Below are 18,499 nucleotides of genomic sequence, written 5' to 3' on the forward strand. Positions count from 1 at the left end.
CAAAACTCAACAAATCTTCTCTGCTTGGAGAAGAAACGTTTTCCTTTCTTAAGAAACCCCTTGGAAAGAGACAAACTCAAGGTAGGAACACTTGCCTGGGAATCAGGCACCTTAGCATAGCTATGCTGTAAGATTTTGTTCACACCCATTTTCAAGACTGACAAGAGTGGTCCTCCCTTGTCAGCAGAGAACATTCCAGTAACCACAGAGGACATGCTTCTTGAGGAGCTACACCAGCAGGATCAAGAGACAATAATAAACTGTTTAAGGAACCAGATCTGGCCACAGCATAATCACCTACCTGTGGCTGAAGCAGTGAGGAAGACAGCTTGACTATTAAAGACTACAGAGAAACTTTCTTTTTCTTGCATATGGGGGAGGGAAGAACCAAACAGCTAGATATCTGCTCCATGATTATCATGAAAGAAGACCCTGGATGACTTGTAAACCTCCCAAAAGAGAATTCACTGTGAAAGTAACAATTTCAGGGACAAGCTCCAAAACCAATAATTCTAGTGCCTAAACATATTTTCCTCAAACAAGATGTACCTTTTTACACTTTTTTTGCACACAAGCATTTTCAAGGAAAATTCCTTTCTAGTACAAAACATCAAATAAAGTCCATGAAACACATTTCATAGTCCAAATAATTATTTTTCTTTAGTCAAAGCGCAATTTTCTTCAAAATATTGACAAAGCAGATGTTTTTTCATAGAAGGACAGAAGGGCACATATTTGCCCAGCCTTGAAGAAGTGATAGCGGACTGTCAATCCTACAAATCCAGCAGAGTGCACACTTCAGCAGCAAGAAAGTTCTGACAGTTTGACACCTTATCCACTGATTTTATGTAGCTCTCCAGGAGCCCATCAGAGGTTAGGGTGCAGAAAAGGTGTCCTGATGCTCTGACTACTGGCAAGTGGTCACATTCTAGTCAGGATATAACCCATATTAGAGACTGCAACAGTGATCTCATAAACATCCAACAGAAACATGATAAAGAAGTTATTTTGACTCCCCACATAACATTACTTGACCAACAATATCAATCACAGGTGTATGTAACAGCCTAGAACCCTGCTCATGGCCTTTTAAAGTCATCTTTCACTAAAGTACCTGTACATCGCAAGGAAGAAAAGCCAGTCACCTCAATCCAAGTCAAACTTTTTTCATGACCTAGCAAAGAAAAACATGCTTCCTCTTGCATTAGTTATGCCCTATAATGCAAACTCAATCAGTCATGTACCCTATGTAATTCACCTTTCCTAAGACCAGGAAAACATTTAGAGGTCCCAAACAACCTGTTTAACTGTTTAAACCGCTCTAAATAACATTCACCAAAGTAGGACTGAATGTCTAACAGAAGAGCATACAGGGAAGGAAACCCACTCAACTACAACCTTTTACAAATAGGGAGACAGTCAGTGAAGCTTCTCTTCTCAAACTACTGAATATAACAGCATCATTCAACTTCTATGGGGCTCTATATTTCTTAGATAATCACAGGGCAAATAATAGTACACAAACAGGAAATATAACAACAATGCAACTTTAAGTCAATAAACTGGATCCCACTACCTGCTTAGAAGATTTATGGCCACATTTACGAGGATGAGCTGAGACCCAAAAGAATAGGGACAGGAATTGGTATCTATGTCACATACATGTGGGTGTGTCTTCAATCTCAACAAAGGATACAGAAAAGTTTGACATGAGGACTACCTTTCAAACAGATGACCTTTGCATTCAACCAGTAACTAGTATGGCTCTAAATAATAGAGCTCAAGGTTCCTTTCAAATATTCCCAGCTTGCTCAATTGTGGCTAATTTTATATGCCCAAATAAGGTGTGGTATCTGACGACCAAACAACAGTAAGAACCACCCTCCATTCACGCACTAGAAACATCCAATAACAAAATAACTGTGATTTTCCTCATTTTAGTCTTAAACTTGGACAGCCCACAAAATTTCTGTTTCCACATGTCACAGATACTTTCAAATGGTGGGGTTAGGGAGAAGGACTATATCATCATTCATAAACAGGTGTTTGTGGTGAGGCCACTGATATTTCCACTAACTTACCACTTCTGCATAATCTGCACAATCTGCCTACTCCAACCTGCCAACAGCTCTTACCAACAGTAGAGACATTAAGGGAAGGAGCATGTGGAGTTGTTAGATTATGCAGCACAGTAAGTGACGAACAGACAAGACAGATTCAGAACGTATAAACTTGTATCCCAGACCACTGCTTTTTATTTTACACTGAAACACTTTCTAGCAAACCCTGCAGCTAGCTCTAAAACAAAGGCTCAATATACAGATAAGCAAAGTCAGACCTGTATGGCAAAGAACTTGGAAGAGGAGTTCCAGGATGGCAGCAGCAGTACAAGCAGCTAAAAACAGAGCTCCAAGCAACAAAGTTTAATTTAACAAAAACCTGCAAATTACTACAAATTTTAAAAGAAACTGTTAGTTGAAGAGACGCTGATATCCAGAAGGTCAAACAGGAAATATAAAAGTGAAGCAAAAGGTAGAGAAACTGCGATAACTGATTGGGAGACAAAGTGCAGTGGGGCAGAGCTGGAAACACCAGTCAGTCATGACTGCAGAATGGCAAGAGAAGACTCTTCGGTCATTATAGACAGAAAGACTGACCAAATATAGTCTAGGATTTTCACGATAAGTGGGAAGCTGTTGGAATATATACAGAGACAAATAAAATGCTGCAGGAAACAGATGCTTTTTTTTATCTTCATTCACGGGAAATAGTACACAACATGCAAACTGCTGAAAAAGGAGATGAAAGAAAAAATGATGAAATACCTATTAAAATACAAACAAATGTCAAAAGAAACTGAATCTGAGCACCGGTCACACACAGACAGTACCAAAGCAAAGTGAAGGGAAGTATTGAAAAGACCTTACAAAAAACTGACACAGCACATGAAATGGATGAAAATTTCTGTCGATAACATTGAAACAAACAGAGCACACAGACTAAATATTCCCAATGAATAGACTAAGAAAGCAGCAAAGTTATACACTAATTAAACTGCAGACATATCAGCTAAAGCAGAAAATTCTAATTTGAGGAGGAATGAAACAATCTTAAAGGATGAACACACAAGGGATTACAACAATAATACAAACCAGTAACCAAACTAGAACTTCACAGCCATGTTAAATGCTAAACAAAAGTATAAATAAGATAAGGTAGAGCTGCATCCAAAAGATGTTTATTAATATATTTTTTTTCATTTCAGCATGTTAGAAGCATTAAAAACACAACAAAACAACCTTTTATAAAGTCAAATTTCAAATCATGTGACTGAAAAATGTGTACAACAAATCAGTTCACTTGTCTAAAACTTCATGAAATTCAAAACTACAATAAATGCTCTTAAATTTAACATGTACGTCATAGTATTAAATTATTAAAAATAACTAGTAAATTATAACTTAATCACCCAAAATTGAAGTACATTACTTAGTGACACTCTTTCCTTTAATCTCAGATGCCCAGTACAGTATAATTGTATAATCCAACTGTAATTGCCATACAAGTTCTTTGTATTTCAGTATCACTTCCCAGGGACTCCCCTCTAGTATTTACCAAAACCTTCTGTAAAATGAAAAACGTAAACTTTTTTTGCATTCCAACAAGGGTCTAAACAGTGCATTTTAGTGTCCTTCCTCTTGCTATCCATAGTCTGACATTTTGCAGTGGATTCTCAAGCAATTAGAGCAATAATTAATACAAATCGAAACAGCCTTTGATATGTACCTGAAAGGCATAATAGGTAATGAGAGATTAGTGATATTTAGTAGGAACAGAAATATAAAACAGGCTTTTGAAATCAAAAAGGAGTATAAGGAAGAACAGAATAGTATAATAAGAAAATGTGGAAGGTGAAAGTGGTGTGCCAGCACTATTAATAAAATAACCCATATGTAGCTGATAAATACCCAAGAACTACTCTTTGTGGGGGCTGGATATACTGCACCACAAAGAGGATAGTATATCTAGCAAGCGGTCTCTGATATGATGCATATTTCATTTGCAAGATCAACAGATATTTAGGAGAAAACAGGGACATATATATATATATATATATATATATAGTGTGTATATATATATATATATATATATATATATATACATATATATATATACACACACATATATAAATATATATATATATATATATATATATATATATATATATATATATACACATATATGTGTATATATATATATATATATATATATATATATATATATATATATACATATATATATATATGTATATATATATATATATATATATATATATATATATATATATGTGTATATATATATATATATATATATATATATATATATATATATATATATATATATATATATATACTGTGTATATATATATATATATACGTATATATATATATATATATATATACACACAGACAGTAGTCATCAGGTACAGAAAAAGACAGTGAGGGACACTTTATGGGAGAAAATTTCTGCATAACCAGAAAGGAGATTAAGCAGTTTTTGAAAGAAAGTTGAATCCTCAGTCAAAGAGCACTGGGAACAATGAATGAGGCTACGTCTTTAAAAATGAATAAACACTGTAAGTGTGATAGTTGTAAAATGTGAACTGCATTCTCAAAGACTACATAAAACCATTAAAATTACTGCATACTAGACATAAAATAGCTATTTACTTAATACAAATGCTAAAATACAAGAATTATATGTCAAAATTAAATATAAACTTTCATTTTAAGTATAACTGAATGGGGAGATATACTGCATGCTGACTGATAACAGTTCCTGTTTTCATAATGCAAACCGTACTGATGTTGTTTCTGCTTTTAATAAAGGTACTACGACAATGTGGAAGGGGAAGTGGAAAACAACCGTTGAATGAAAACAAAATATTATGCGATGGAAACCAATAGGAAATATCGTACAAAATTAGGTCTAGTAATGCAGCTAGGAAATACAGATACATCCAAAATTAATGAGATAATTATGCTGACTGAAAAGAGGCTAGACAGAAAAATTCACAAAAATAATCCAGTAGAAATACTGACTGAGGGGAAATTTTTTGAATGAATGTAGTGGTTTGGTATAAAAGAAATATAAAACATACACATTAAATGGTATTTTATGTACTGAGATCTGCAACTATCGCAGAGAAAATAACTATTGCATTTCATCTTCTTGTCATATTTGTACAGAATGGCAATGTCTCTAGTATCCATGGAAGGTAATTTACCTTCCTTGATAAGCTTGGCTTGTCTACAAAAAGGTTAAGTCTGGCGTATGGATATTCAAGCTACAACATATGAAACATTTACTTGTTATCTAGCTACACATGGATAGAAAAGATAACATTTGAAACAAAATGCCGCAAGAAAGAAACAATCAGATCACAGATTCATAACAGTTGTTATTCTGCACAACAGAGTTTGAGTAAAATAAACAATGGAAGAAGATTTAAATGGCTGGTTACAGAGTCCTCCCTTGTGGCTTTGAAAAATATATATACATAGTTAACATGTTTATTTCTTGGGAAGGGAGAGGATTACTTTTTTTTTTTTTTTTTTTTAAGAAATTAAATTAAATTTGAAGCAATACAACAGAAAGAGATATAAACAGATTACGAAGTACCAGTCAGTAACAGCCAGAAAAAGAATACATGTTTACTTTGGCACACTTTGATTTACTGGCTTGGAATATAAATGGATAAGGTACTGGCACTACATTTACAACAGTAATGTGCAAGTAATAATGTTACAAGAAACATGTTCATAGGTTCATACTAGGCTATCTGCCCTAGGGCATTTATAAGCCTAGCCAGAATGTGCTTGGCTTTCGCCACCCATTTTAAATTTATTTTGCTATGCCCTTTTTCGAGGTTAGTATACTGTGCCTCTGTCTAACAGTGACACAGAAGTGATACCCGGGGTAAACCTATGATCTCCCATCCACTCATCAAGATTCCACTTGAAGAGAGTCAATGAGGGACTCTGCCTAACCTGGACTGGGATTTTATTCCAGAGTGAAGGGAGCCTCTGGGTTGTGAATCTGTCCCTCCAGCATGTCCTATTTATTTCAGTGCTGAGATTCAAGTCTCTCAAGCACGTAGCTCGATGGGATTTGGATTTTCTGAGGTGCAGCATGTCCATTAATTACGGGTTGGACATGGCTTTATAAGTCAGGCACAGATCGCCTCTGAGCAGGCGGTATGCCACTGAGTAGAGCTGGAGTTTCTTTATTCGGGCAGCATATGGCATCTGTTTGAGCCCTTTGATCCTCTTGGTGAGGTACTTTTGGGGTCTTTCCAGTTGCTGCAGGTGTCTGGTAGGGTACATCCCAAAAGGGGCATTGTACTCAATTATGGGCCTGATGAGGGATGAGTAAAGAGGCACGATGACCTCCCCTGATCTAGATGTGAATCCCTTCATGATTAGGTGGGCTATATAAAATGTTTTTCTAACCACTTTGGCCACGTGGTTGCCAAATAAGCGATTGCTATCAACTTGGGTCCCTAGGTCCCTAATTACTTCTTCTGTACTTAATGGATTACCACCTATGTGGTAATTTGTGGGCACTTTGTTTTTGCCAAAGGGGATGACTATACACTTTTTGGCATTTAGCTTGAGGCCATGGCTGTGGCACCAGTTGTCTGTTTCTATGAGGCCCTTTTGGAGGATGCTTGTGTCGGCTGGTGAGTCAATTATGGCGCCCGGTTTGCAGTCATCTGCGAACTTGGTCAGCCACAGTCCTTCCATGTTGGCCTGTACCTCCAAGAAATATATACCGAACAAGAGAGGTCCCAGGACTGAGCCTTGTGGGACACCACTTGTAACTTGTTTGGAGTCTGACATGGCTCCAGCAATTCTAACCATGTAGGTTCTGTCCTTGAGCCAGTTTGCAATCCATATAGTGACATACGGGTTTATATTTAAGCTGGTGAGTTTATCTATAATGCCCGAGTGGGGTATTGTATCGAAGGCTTTTGCGAGGTCCAGGTAGGCTGTGTGGACCACCTTCCCCTCGTCAATGGCCTTGGTGACTGTTTCAAAGAAATCAACCAGGTTTAAGAGGCAGGATCTGCCCTTAAAGCCGAACTGGGTAGGATTCATTGTCTGTAGGTCCCAAATATCTTTATTTATGAGGTCCATAATGATCCTTTCCATAGCTTTGCAGACCAAGCTAGTCAGGCTTATGGGGCGATAGTTTCCAAAATCCGTTGAGGCACCACCTTTATGGAGAGGGACCACCTGTTGCTGTACACCACTCTTTGGGCACATATCCTGTAGTAAGGCTGAGATTGAACAGTAGTTTTAGGTTTGGGTTTAGCTCTTCTTGGAGTTCATGTAGGACGCAGCCTGGGACACCGTCTGGTCCCACTGATGCTGTGTTTTTTGCTTTGGAGAGGGCGGCTCTTACATGAGCATCTGAGATGTCAGGGGGGCAGCACTCTGCTGGGATAGATATTTGCCCTTTTGGTGGGGGGGGGGGTTTGCGCTGAACCTGTCAGCTAAGATGTTGGCAATGTCTGTGGGTTCGGTGTATTTTTTGTCATTTTGGACTAATTCTGAGCATATCTGGGAATTACCACCCAGGTTCCTAACATAATTAAAGAAAGCCTTGTGATTATCCTTAGTGTCCTGTTCAATTTTTCTCTCGAAGCTGGCCTTAGACAATTTTATGAGTGCCCATAGTTTTTTGCTAATACTGATCAGTTATGCCTTCCCTTTTTGGGATTTTGCTCTATCATTTAGTAGCTTCCTCCTTCTATTGTATAGTTTGCTTATGGCTGGGGTCCACCAGACAGGACGTCTGCCTTTGGAGGATTGGGTCTTGGTTTTATTCGGGATCGCATGATCCATGCATTCCTGAAGGTGTTCATAGAATGCTTTTATAAAGGATTCTGCGGTCTGGGCCGTATTTTCCACAGGCCCGGGGGCTTAGAAGGATTCCACCTCGGTTTTGAGGAGTGTGAAATTTGCTTTAGAGAAGTTTTTCACTGTGTTTTTCTGGGCAGGGGGTGGGGTCGGGATGTGAATATCCAGTGAAATTAGTTTATGGTCTGATCTTACCAGTGAGGGATACACTTCTGGTCTGGAACATAGAGTCCCCATGTTGGTGATGATCAGGTCCAGTATGTTTTCCCCTCTTGTGGGAGTGGTAACAAGTTGTTCCATAGCATTTGAGTTTATAGATTCTAGGAACCTTTGGGCTAGGGTGTTAGAGCTAGAGTAATGCTCCCAGTCTATGTTTGGGTAGTTGAAGTCGCCCAATATAATGGTGTTTGGAGAGACCTTCATATTTTCCAGTGTTCTCAGGAAGGCCGAGTGGGGTTCCTGGGTTTGGGAGGGTGGTCTGTAGCAGGCTATAAACTGGAAGGCAGTTTTACCCACTGTTAGTTGCACATGGATAGTCTCTGATGCTTCGTGCTTTGCCACCAACCTGGAGGTGTGGGTAATCTTTGATGAATATCGATACTCCCCCTCCTTTTGTGGTTCGGTCCAAGTTTTGGGGCCGAAAAGCATGGTATGAGGTATAACCTGGTAGTGCTGGGGTGCTCTCGGGAGCCCTGAACCAGGTTTCTGTTACTGCACAGATATCGATGTTCTCCATGCTAAGGAGAGTTTCGAAAAGTGCATCTTGAGGTTTAGACTTCTGGCGTTGAGTAGCATTACTCTTAGTTTCTTATCCCTTGTGATACCTATGGAGGTGGGTTTGTCTTTTGAGCTTTGCCTAAAAAAGGCACTATGGGGGTAGCAAGAGCCTTTGCCAATATCCAAAAGCCCAGTTGTGACAGGTGCAAGCCGTCCCTAGCGAAGCATCATGGCTTGTCGAGCATATCATCCCAAGCTGACAGGCATTGGATCCCCTTTGAATGACACCAGTACTTAAGCCAATTGTTGAAATTGATCATCTTGTCTTCATACTGTGGCATCATTCTTGGTGAGGGTAAGATGCTACTCAATGTCAGGGTCATACCGGCCTGGGCTACATGCTCAGAGAGCTCCTCTATGTCTCTTTTCATGTAGTCCAGGGAGGTACGTCTCAGGTCATTCACACCAGCATGGACAATGACTGAGTCATATTTGTACTTGCCTTGGAGTGACCCGAGTGCTTGTGTGATGTGGCGGATCCTAGCGCCCGACAGGCTGCTCACCGTGACCCTCTCCTTGTTCAGCCTGGTGAGCGGGACGTCAGTGTGCCTGACGATAGAGTCACCTATTACAAGTATATCAGGTGTGTTGTTTAGTCTTAAGGGCTGTGACTGTTCGGCACACTGGCTTTGTGAGATATGTGTTGCACGTGTTTTGTTTTGGGGTAGCGGTTGCTTGTGTGCCTGCTTTGGAGGTCTCTGCTGCTTAGGCAGATCTTTATTTAGAGCCTCCGAGTATGTTTTTGTGTGATTATGTGTTTGGTTTGCTGTCGTGGTAGGTCTTTGTGAGACTGGAATTGTAGTGAGTGTGGTTTCCTTCTCCTCCTGGCTGGTTATGCCAGTACTGAGTTGAGAGAGCTTAGCCTCCAGTTTGGCTATATGGTTGCATCTCTCACATGTGTTGGAATTTGTTGGGAGGAGGAGAGGGTTGTCTGTGTACATGAGGCAGTTGTAACATTGCCTCAAGACTCCCAGATTCACCAGCTGGACCGGAGAGGAGATTGACAACTGACCTTTGGACATGCTAGAATAATACTGGGAATTCCTTTATAATTGAAAACAAGGGCCAGTGGGGATTGAGGGTGTAGTGCTTTTAATTTTTAGTGCTGACTTATATAATTGCTTTAGTGAGCAAGTGCCAGGTAACTTAAGTGCAATGTGTTACAGGTAACTTAAATGCAAAAACGACAAACAGTAACTTTCTTTCAAGTGAAACAAGGAAATAAGTACAGTAAGCAATGCAGATATCACTAGTGATCCACAAAAGCGCTGAGAATCCGCGTATTAGGTGGAATTAGCGTTCCAGGGAAATAACAAGCAAACAAACAACAAGCATAAAAACAAAGCTAGATTCAGCAGGCCTGGATCTAGTCTATGCTACAGCAAACAAGGTGTACCAATTTCAGTAAGATACAGTTCAAATATTCAGGCACTATAAACCTTTAACCAGAAATTCCCAGCTCAGAAGGGCAGAGTCCAGCCTCTTCTCCCACAAGAGTGCAGACCACGAACCCTCTTAATGTAAAATAACTGGCCTGAAGCCCAAGTGCTTAAACCAGAACTAATAAAGAACATTAAACTTTTCCAAAGAAAAGTGGTGAGGAGGGTATCTTTGCTGGATCAAAGTGAGCAGAATAAAGTAGGTCTTAATTAGAAAGGGTATACAAATATAGATTGAAAAACAAATGAAAGACTAGCAGGGAAAATTTACAGTGGTGAGAGGTTGTTGTCAGGATATAAGAATTACAATGGCTGTACTACATATTCTACCATAAATAGTAAAGCATGATATAAAGAATATTATGGGAGATGTAATAGCCTTTCATCAAGAATGTATGACAGTAACAGGTAATTGGAACATTATAAGAAATAAGTAAGATGTCTCAGGAGGGCAAATATACCACAGAATACTGGCTTAGGATAGATTACTTAATAGAAATACATACATGTACTGGGATTACTGATGCAATAAAAATAAGGCAGAAAGAAGTGGAATACAAACATTTTCAGCAAAATATGCTTCCCGGACAAGATGAGATAGATGTTAGAATACTGCAACATTGTCAGAACCATGAACACGCATCCAGTGATAGTGTCACATCGAGCATCTATACAAATTAATTTTTGTAAGGAAGTAAAAGCATACTGTGATAAACACAAGCATTAATATCCACTATTATTATTGAAACAGAAGCTGTTTAAGGACTGGGCAGATCAAACTTTAACTGGAATCTTATTAGATATGAACCTAGGCATTAACTCATCGACACCCAAGCAATGTGGAATATCATGCCTCTAGTAGTCTACACACATTCTTCCATTCCAAAACATTTTCTGGGACATCAACTTAAAAATATGACACAGGGAAATATAACTATTTTGTGAACAATACAAACTATTAAAATGGTACAAACAGCAATGCCATCAGTAAAAAGTCATCTTTACTTTGATAACAGTACAGTCTTATTCTTCACATCAGTGCTATAATACATTATTATGAATACAAAACCAGACTGATATTTTTAATGTTTTACTTACAAACTGTCATATCTTGGAAACTGTACAACCTACATGTATTCTGTCAACTTCCTTTTGTTAGCCAGACACAAGCTTTCACTTCAGCAAAAAGTTATTTTCTATGTGCATGCTTACTAAAATATTTACAGAATTATGAAGGTTTATGTTTATTTATATAATTAATATAAATAACCCTGATATCACGCAATATGTGTAACTTAGGAGTGTAAATATCAATGAATGTTTTCCTCAACATTACCTATGGTTTCTTCAGATGCCATGCAACAGTTTGTAAGTCACCCAGTTTTATGAATATTAACTACACTTGGAAAGATTTTATATTGTTATAATTACTAGAAAATAACTACCAATATCTCCAGGACAGTATACTGTGATTGCACATTAACAATTCACTTTTCTTTCTTCTACCAGGGTATTTCACATATGCCCCTCAATAACATGTAGGTTTCTTTGTAAGTTATGAACATATGAATAATAAGGGGAAATCAGTCATTAATTTCTCCATGGTAGAACATCTGAGATTAACAATCTTAATATAATTTTGTTAATGACACCTTGCATGAGACAAACTTAGCTAAGGATGACAGGACCAAAAATGCCTGAATGCCCTAAGGAACTATGGGTGCTAACTGGAAGAATACAAAACGATGATACTGGCTTCAATGAGTTATTAAAGACCTTGCAAAAAACTGGGGTAATTGTAAACTGAAGATAAGAAATGTGGTCACACTGAAAGCAAATGAGATATGAAATAATAACTACAGTAAGTATCTAGAGGACTTAAAAAAGGAAGCGGATTACATACGATTAAGTGAAACACAACAGGTTAAACATCAACTGAACAGCAATCAAAAGAAACTAGAAAGTCTATGCAAGAATATTTACAAAAGAGGAATGAACACATGGTAATGGCTTTAAAAAAAACTACTTTGTTAACAGCCCTAGAGTAACCAAATTGTTGGCTCAATGGCTGAGGTACCAAATAGTTGAAAGGAAGACTAAAAATCAGGGATTGTGAGAATGGCAGGGAAGAAGTGGTCAATGACAGAAATCAAAAATGTAGTAATGAATTATTATAGTGCATTTATATACACAAGACGCACAGATACAGCAACACACAGAAAATGGTGGCATATGTCAGACAATTACAATTTTCTAAGTTAACAGAACAAAAAAGAGTGGTAGTAATATCAAAAATAAATGACACTAAAATTTTAAAAAAGAAACAATGAGAAACTCCTGATATTGTTGAAATTTCAACAGAAGTATGGAAAAAGAAGAAAACAGAGATGAGTCTGGCTAGTAGTTTTCAACAATATTTTTCTAGGTGGGTATATGCCTTTAACTTGAAATAAAAACAATAGTGGTAATTATACCAAAAGGAGGGGAAAGATTCCCTTGATCCTGAGTCATACAGAACTAGTTTGATTCTGAATCATTATAGAGAGTTTATGACAATTTTGGGAAAAAAGAATAGCAAAATCAGCGTGGTGCTCACTACATACACAAGAGACTGCTACCTCCAAGTTAGTTATGTGTTTACACTTCTTGCAGAGTCATTTAGATTAAGCAAGAATTTGTTTACAGTGAGCATGTGGCAGTTCTTGTACTGCCTTTGGACACCAACTGTTAGAAGGTTGCCAATAGAAGTGGGGGTGGGTGGTTTGTAGTCTCTCCATGCTATCCAGTGCTATTATTTATATGAACTCGGGGGGGGAGACGTATAATGCACAGTCACACTGGGTACATGGAAAACAGCAACACGCAAACTTGCACAGCTGGTAACAACTTCATGCAGGTCCACATAAACACAGAGTCCTGAACAAGCCAGAAAGATTCACCCATGAGCTGTAGAAAGTAGCAGCATTGCATTAAAAACTTTACCTGTACACATTCAGCTACAGCTATGGTGGTGGCAGTGCCCTCAGCACACCTGATTGCAGCTGATCTCAGGATATACCAAACAGTAAAAAGTAAAAGACCAAAGAAACAGAGCTATAAATTCAACCAATTAGTGATTAACTACCAAAAACTAACAGCAATTAATTTACTCCCACTTCAAGAATTACTACTGTCGCAAGACAGCTCCTACACTAGGCCAAAACTAAGTTGAGTGTAAATAGTTTAAACAGTGATCTAAATGGAAAGAAAAGCAAAGAGAACAGCTGACATTCAGCAAAACTAATAAAACGCATTTTAGCACTGTGGCAAATTTAAAAAAAGAACTTCTCTGAGTTATTTGTGGTAAATTATAATGCATGGAAGGCTTTGGTAGAATTCTGCAATGGGAGGCATATTTTCACTTATTTTGTTATTACCCCCCCCCCCCCCAATCTGCTGGTGGCTTCCAGCTATCTTACCCGCAATACCCAATCCACTCTGCCTGCCTGCCTCCATTACTCCACTGGACAATCCTGGACATGTTTGTTTCACTGGGTGGGCACTCCAGAATTCTTGGAGAGCTGGCCTTATACTGGAAATCCCAGAGTTACGGAGTGAAGACATTATAGAGACCCATGACCCAAGTACCATCTGTTTCAACAGTAAGTCATGATCCTTACTAGGGAGAGTGACATACAATGATACAAGAACATCTGTCACTTGCTCTTATGGAACATAATGAGCTGTGAGGCTCCCAGTTGCCACCAGAAGCTGCACAGTTAGTGGTTGTCCCCAAACCCTCATGACAGGATAGAAGAGCTGGCCATCAATCATTTCATCCTAACCCTCCCTCAGTCCAGCTCTATCAGCAACTCAAGTCCATTTCCAAATTCAGGTTACCAGCAGAGGGACACCTTGCTTCTGCATTACTGGGCCAGCTAATGAGAGGCATTTTTATTTTAAAGAAACGATTAAACTCAACAGGCTAAGCCAAACATACAATGCACAATTTGTATACCAGATGCTCATTTCATGTCATATTTCTCTTTGTTTTATTAAACAAGAAACATCTTTATTAAATTATCTCTTGTGACGCAGGCAATCATACATTTATATGAAAGAAAACAAACCATGTTAACATAATTTTAGTTGTAGACATTACACATCACTTCTAATGTATCCAGTCACTGTCTAACATTACCTAGCTCATTCAAATCCTCCCTTCTTTTAAACCTCATTCCTCGCCCACAGACACAATTTCCATTTATTTCTATGTAATTTGCTCCTACCCTTTTTTTAAAGATTCCATTTCCAGTTTTATCTCTGTTACTATTTTCACTACTTCTTGTACAGTTGGTTTAGACTTTGCTTTCCATTTCCTAGTAACTGCTTTTTTCATGTCTTATTTCTCTTGAGAAAAATGAAATATCTTCCCTACAGAAAAGTACAACTGTATTACTGCATAAAAGCACAGGTATTAAAATAGTTAAGCCATAAACTGGTAAGTGATTTTCATGACTTTAGCAGTACAGTACATACATTCACTTATCAAGCTTCTTTTACCTTCAGATATGTCTACATAGTTTGCCCCTGCATGGAGGCCACCTGACACTGAAGTTAATGTCCTACATATCATGGAAGAGACATGGCTCACTGAACGAAATCTGTAAATCAGAAAAGAGAAATAATTTAAGAAGTTAATAAAAAAAGTGAAGTGCTACAGTTCTTGTCTGATTTTTAAAGTACATAACAGTAGGCAAGTGGCAGTTTGTCGACTAGTATAAAAATAATTATTGTCCTCAGAGGAGTTCAAATAAGACCGGGTCTAAAATACAGCATCATGCAGCAAAAAAATGACTAAATAAATAATTGTGGAAATATACCCAGCTATATATAATTAATGAACATTCAACAATATTACAGATTAAGCACTATTACACATAAAACTAAGTATTTAATCCCAAAAGGTTCAAGAAAAATGCCAGAGGACCAAGACTTCAATTGAACTCCAGCTCGGACATTATAAAGTATTTAAAACTTGACTGTTTGTTTTAAACCAAATTTTATTAAAAAGAAGTTACATACTTACCATAACATTCCATCTGTGTAGGCCATTTTCATTTATCCTTGACATATGGTTCTGTTCCAATATCAGAAAAGACTCTGCCATTACGACAGCTCGCAAGGGCCAAAAACTCTCAAGCTTCGCCTCTACCCATAATCCCTCTCTCCCAATTACCTCAGATCAAGTTTGCAGATTAGATATAAAAGTCGTAGATAACGAAGCCTCAATGTAAGCTATACCTGCTACACCTTAAGGATCACAATAACTTAAATGTACATTAACTGTTTCACCAAAGAGTCTTCAAAGGCCAGGAGATAGAGGGAGGGGAGTCAAGGAAAAATGAAAATGGACAACACAAATGGAATGTTATGGTAATGTTGTCAACTTTAATGTTATCCTTGACAAACGGGACAGTCCCTCCAGCTACCTTAGACTTTGGGAGGATTTAGGGAAGGATATTCCTGAGCACCACTGAACCAAAGGATGCTCTTCACCTAAAGACCAAGTCCAATTTGTAATGAGTAATAAAAGTATGGGGAAAAGCCCAAGTAGCTGCTGCACACACATCATCCATTGAAGCTCTAGACTGGAAAATTGCTGAAGTGGCTACAGAGCTTGTAGAATGTGCCTTAACAGGCCTAGGCAAGGCAATTTTCTCCTTCCATAGATAAATGAAATACAATCCTTGAGCCATCTGGCTAAGGTCATCTTGCTGACTGGTTTAACAAACCTAGTACTTGAAAAGGAGACAAATAGTTGGTCAGATTTTCTCATATCTTTCATCCTGTGAAGACAAAGCATAATTGTCTGTGAACATCTAGCAAATGCAAATACTATTCATCTCTGTTTGCAAAGCTTGGAAAGAATACCGACAAATTAATAGTCGGATTGATATCAGATTCTGACACTACTTTAGGTAGAAAGGTGGGATTTGTTTGTAAGAAAATTCTGTCTTTGTAAAAAATCAGATAAGGTGGTCAACCCAAGGCCTGAATTTCCGCAAATCTTCTAGCAGAGATTATTGCCACCAAAAATAATGTTTTCCATGACAAATTCTTTAGATCACAGACTGCTGATGGCTCAAAGGGAGAATGTACAATGGTTTGCAACACTAGGTTTAGGCCCCAAAGTAGAGTAGGATCTTTGAAAGGAGGTTTCAGCAAAAGCGCCCCTTTTAAAACTGACTTATAACGTCTATGAGAAGCAAAGGAACACTCTTACAAACCATCATGGAAAATTGAAGTTGCTGCTAGTTGAATTCTGATGGCAGATGGGAAAGCTCCTGCATTGAAAAGAGAAGCATAAAAGGAGTCAAAATCCCTTTCACTAGCCCAAATGGCAAATCTCTTCCATTTACTAGTACATAGCTTACAGGTGGAAGGCTTATGAGAAGCTAGAAGAGTCTGGTGAACCAGGGAAGAAAGGTTAAGTTGCCTGGCAACTAATGGAACTGGAAGAACCATGCTGTCAGCTTGAGGTTCAGAATGTCTGGCTAAATTAGTCTATCTGGATGGGACAGAAGGTCTGGAGCCAGGTCCAAGGTCTTTGAATTAGATAAGATCAAAGAAAGGGGAACCAAATCTGTCAAGGCCAAAAGGGCGCAATGAGGATTACTTTGCTCTTCAACTTGAGTGCTTTCTGTAAGAATTTTGGAATTAGAGGTATCAGGGGGCCAAGTGCGGAGAAGAACATCTCCTGGTGACTTCCCTGGAGAGGGAATCAGGGTAAAGTAGCTGCTGCACTTGTTGTTTAGGGGAGACGTGAAAAGGTCGGAGCAAGGCTAGTCCTATAGACGGAAAATCTTTTCCGTCACTTTTGGACTGAAAGACCACTCATGAAACTGAAGAATACATGTACTCAGTTTGTCTGCTATCATACTGTAACTCCCCGGAATGTAAGTTGCTATCAAACTGTTGGAAGAAATCGCTCACAGCTACACTGAGTGCTTCTTGACAAAGGGGGAAAGATTTGATTCCTCCCTGTTTGTTGATGTACCAAACTACTGTCACCACAGAAAGTGCTGTTTGAAAGGCTTGCCACATTAAAAGCACCACTCTTAGTTCCAGAAAGTACAGTTTTGTACCTACCATAAATGTAGATGTCCGATAGATATGCAACTGCAGTCATAACATATGGGTTGTCCTGCCTCAGGCAGCCCTCGGTCGGCCGAATTCCAAAGTCTGGGTCCCGCGTCGGCTGGTGTCGCCACCTCTCCGACGTCACCACGGCTGGAGTATAAAGGCATCGGCCGATGCCATCTTCTTCAGTGTTTCTTGCCCCAGATGCCAGGTGCCCTCCTAGGAAGGCTAAATTTGGTAAATGGATAAAAATAATCCCAAACATGCACAACAGTAATAAACAGATACACCATAGGAATACCCCCAGCTAATGAGAACAGGGGTAGGGACCCAAAAAGAAGGATACAGAGGGGTAGGAGGGAGGGAAAATCCGACTGCAGTTGCATATCTATCGGACATCTACATTTATGGTAGGTACAAAACTGTACTATGTCCTTCAAGAATGCAACTGCAGTCATAACATATGGGTAGAATACCATAGCTGAGATGGGGGTGGATGGAACTAAGATAAGAATGGTGTAGCTAAAATCCCCTGCAGGACTGCCGAAGCAAAGCCTGCTCGGGATCTGGAATATAAGGGCAGGTTGTAGTGCTTGGTAAATGTATGCACGGAGCTCCATGTAGTAGCCTCTAAAATGTCCTTTGTTGCCACTCCTCTTAGGAAAGCTGTGGAAGTGGCCATAGCTCTGGTGGAATGTGGCCTAATATTGGCTGGCACACCTTTTCCATGGAAAGAATAGCAGAATCTGATGCAATGTCCAATCCATTTTGAAATTGTTTGTTTTGAGATTGCTTTTCCTTGCACTCCAGCAGCATAGGCTACAAACAGTTGGTCAGACTTTCTGGTGGCCTTAGTTCTGTCCAAGTAGTAACGTAGCTGTCTGTGTATGTACAAAGTATGCAGTAGCTTTTCCCCCTATTTTGAGGATTGGGGAAGAATGCATGCAGGTGAATAGCTTGATTTAGAGACACCCTGGAAATAACTTTGGGCATGAATGTACGATTGGTTCTTAGAGAAACTCTGTCTTGATGAAAAATGAGGAAGGGGGGCACTGCCATGAGTGCCTGTATCTCCGACACTCTTCTTGCAGATGTGACTGCCAATAAGAAGGCCGTCTTCCATGAAAGAAATTGCATTTCTGAACTTGCTGCTGGCTCAAATGGAGGAAGAGTTAATTTTTCCATCACATAATTGAGGTCCCATGCAGGTACTGGCTGTTTTCTGGGAGGTTTGAT

At 38.9% G+C, this 18,499-nt stretch overlaps 1 protein-coding gene across 1 annotated transcript in view; it reads right to left on the reverse strand.

Moving 5' to 3' along the window:
* ACOT9 (acyl-CoA thioesterase 9) overlaps positions 1–18,499 on the reverse strand; it is an 825,297-nt gene that overhangs the window by 720,213 nt on the left and 86,585 nt on the right. Inside the window, exon 2 of the mRNA XM_044072291.1 lies at positions 14,684–14,784. Within this exon, the coding sequence (XP_043928226.1) occupies positions 14,684–14,784 (101 nt within the window). The remainder of the gene's footprint in view (positions 1–14,683; positions 14,785–18,499) is intronic.

This window comes from Protopterus annectens, chromosome 5.part0 (genome assembly GCF_019279795.1).
Source record: "Protopterus annectens isolate FY-2018-M chromosome 5.part0, PAN1.0, whole genome shotgun sequence".
NCBI classification, from domain to species: domain Eukaryota; kingdom Metazoa; phylum Chordata; order Ceratodontiformes; family Protopteridae; genus Protopterus; species Protopterus annectens.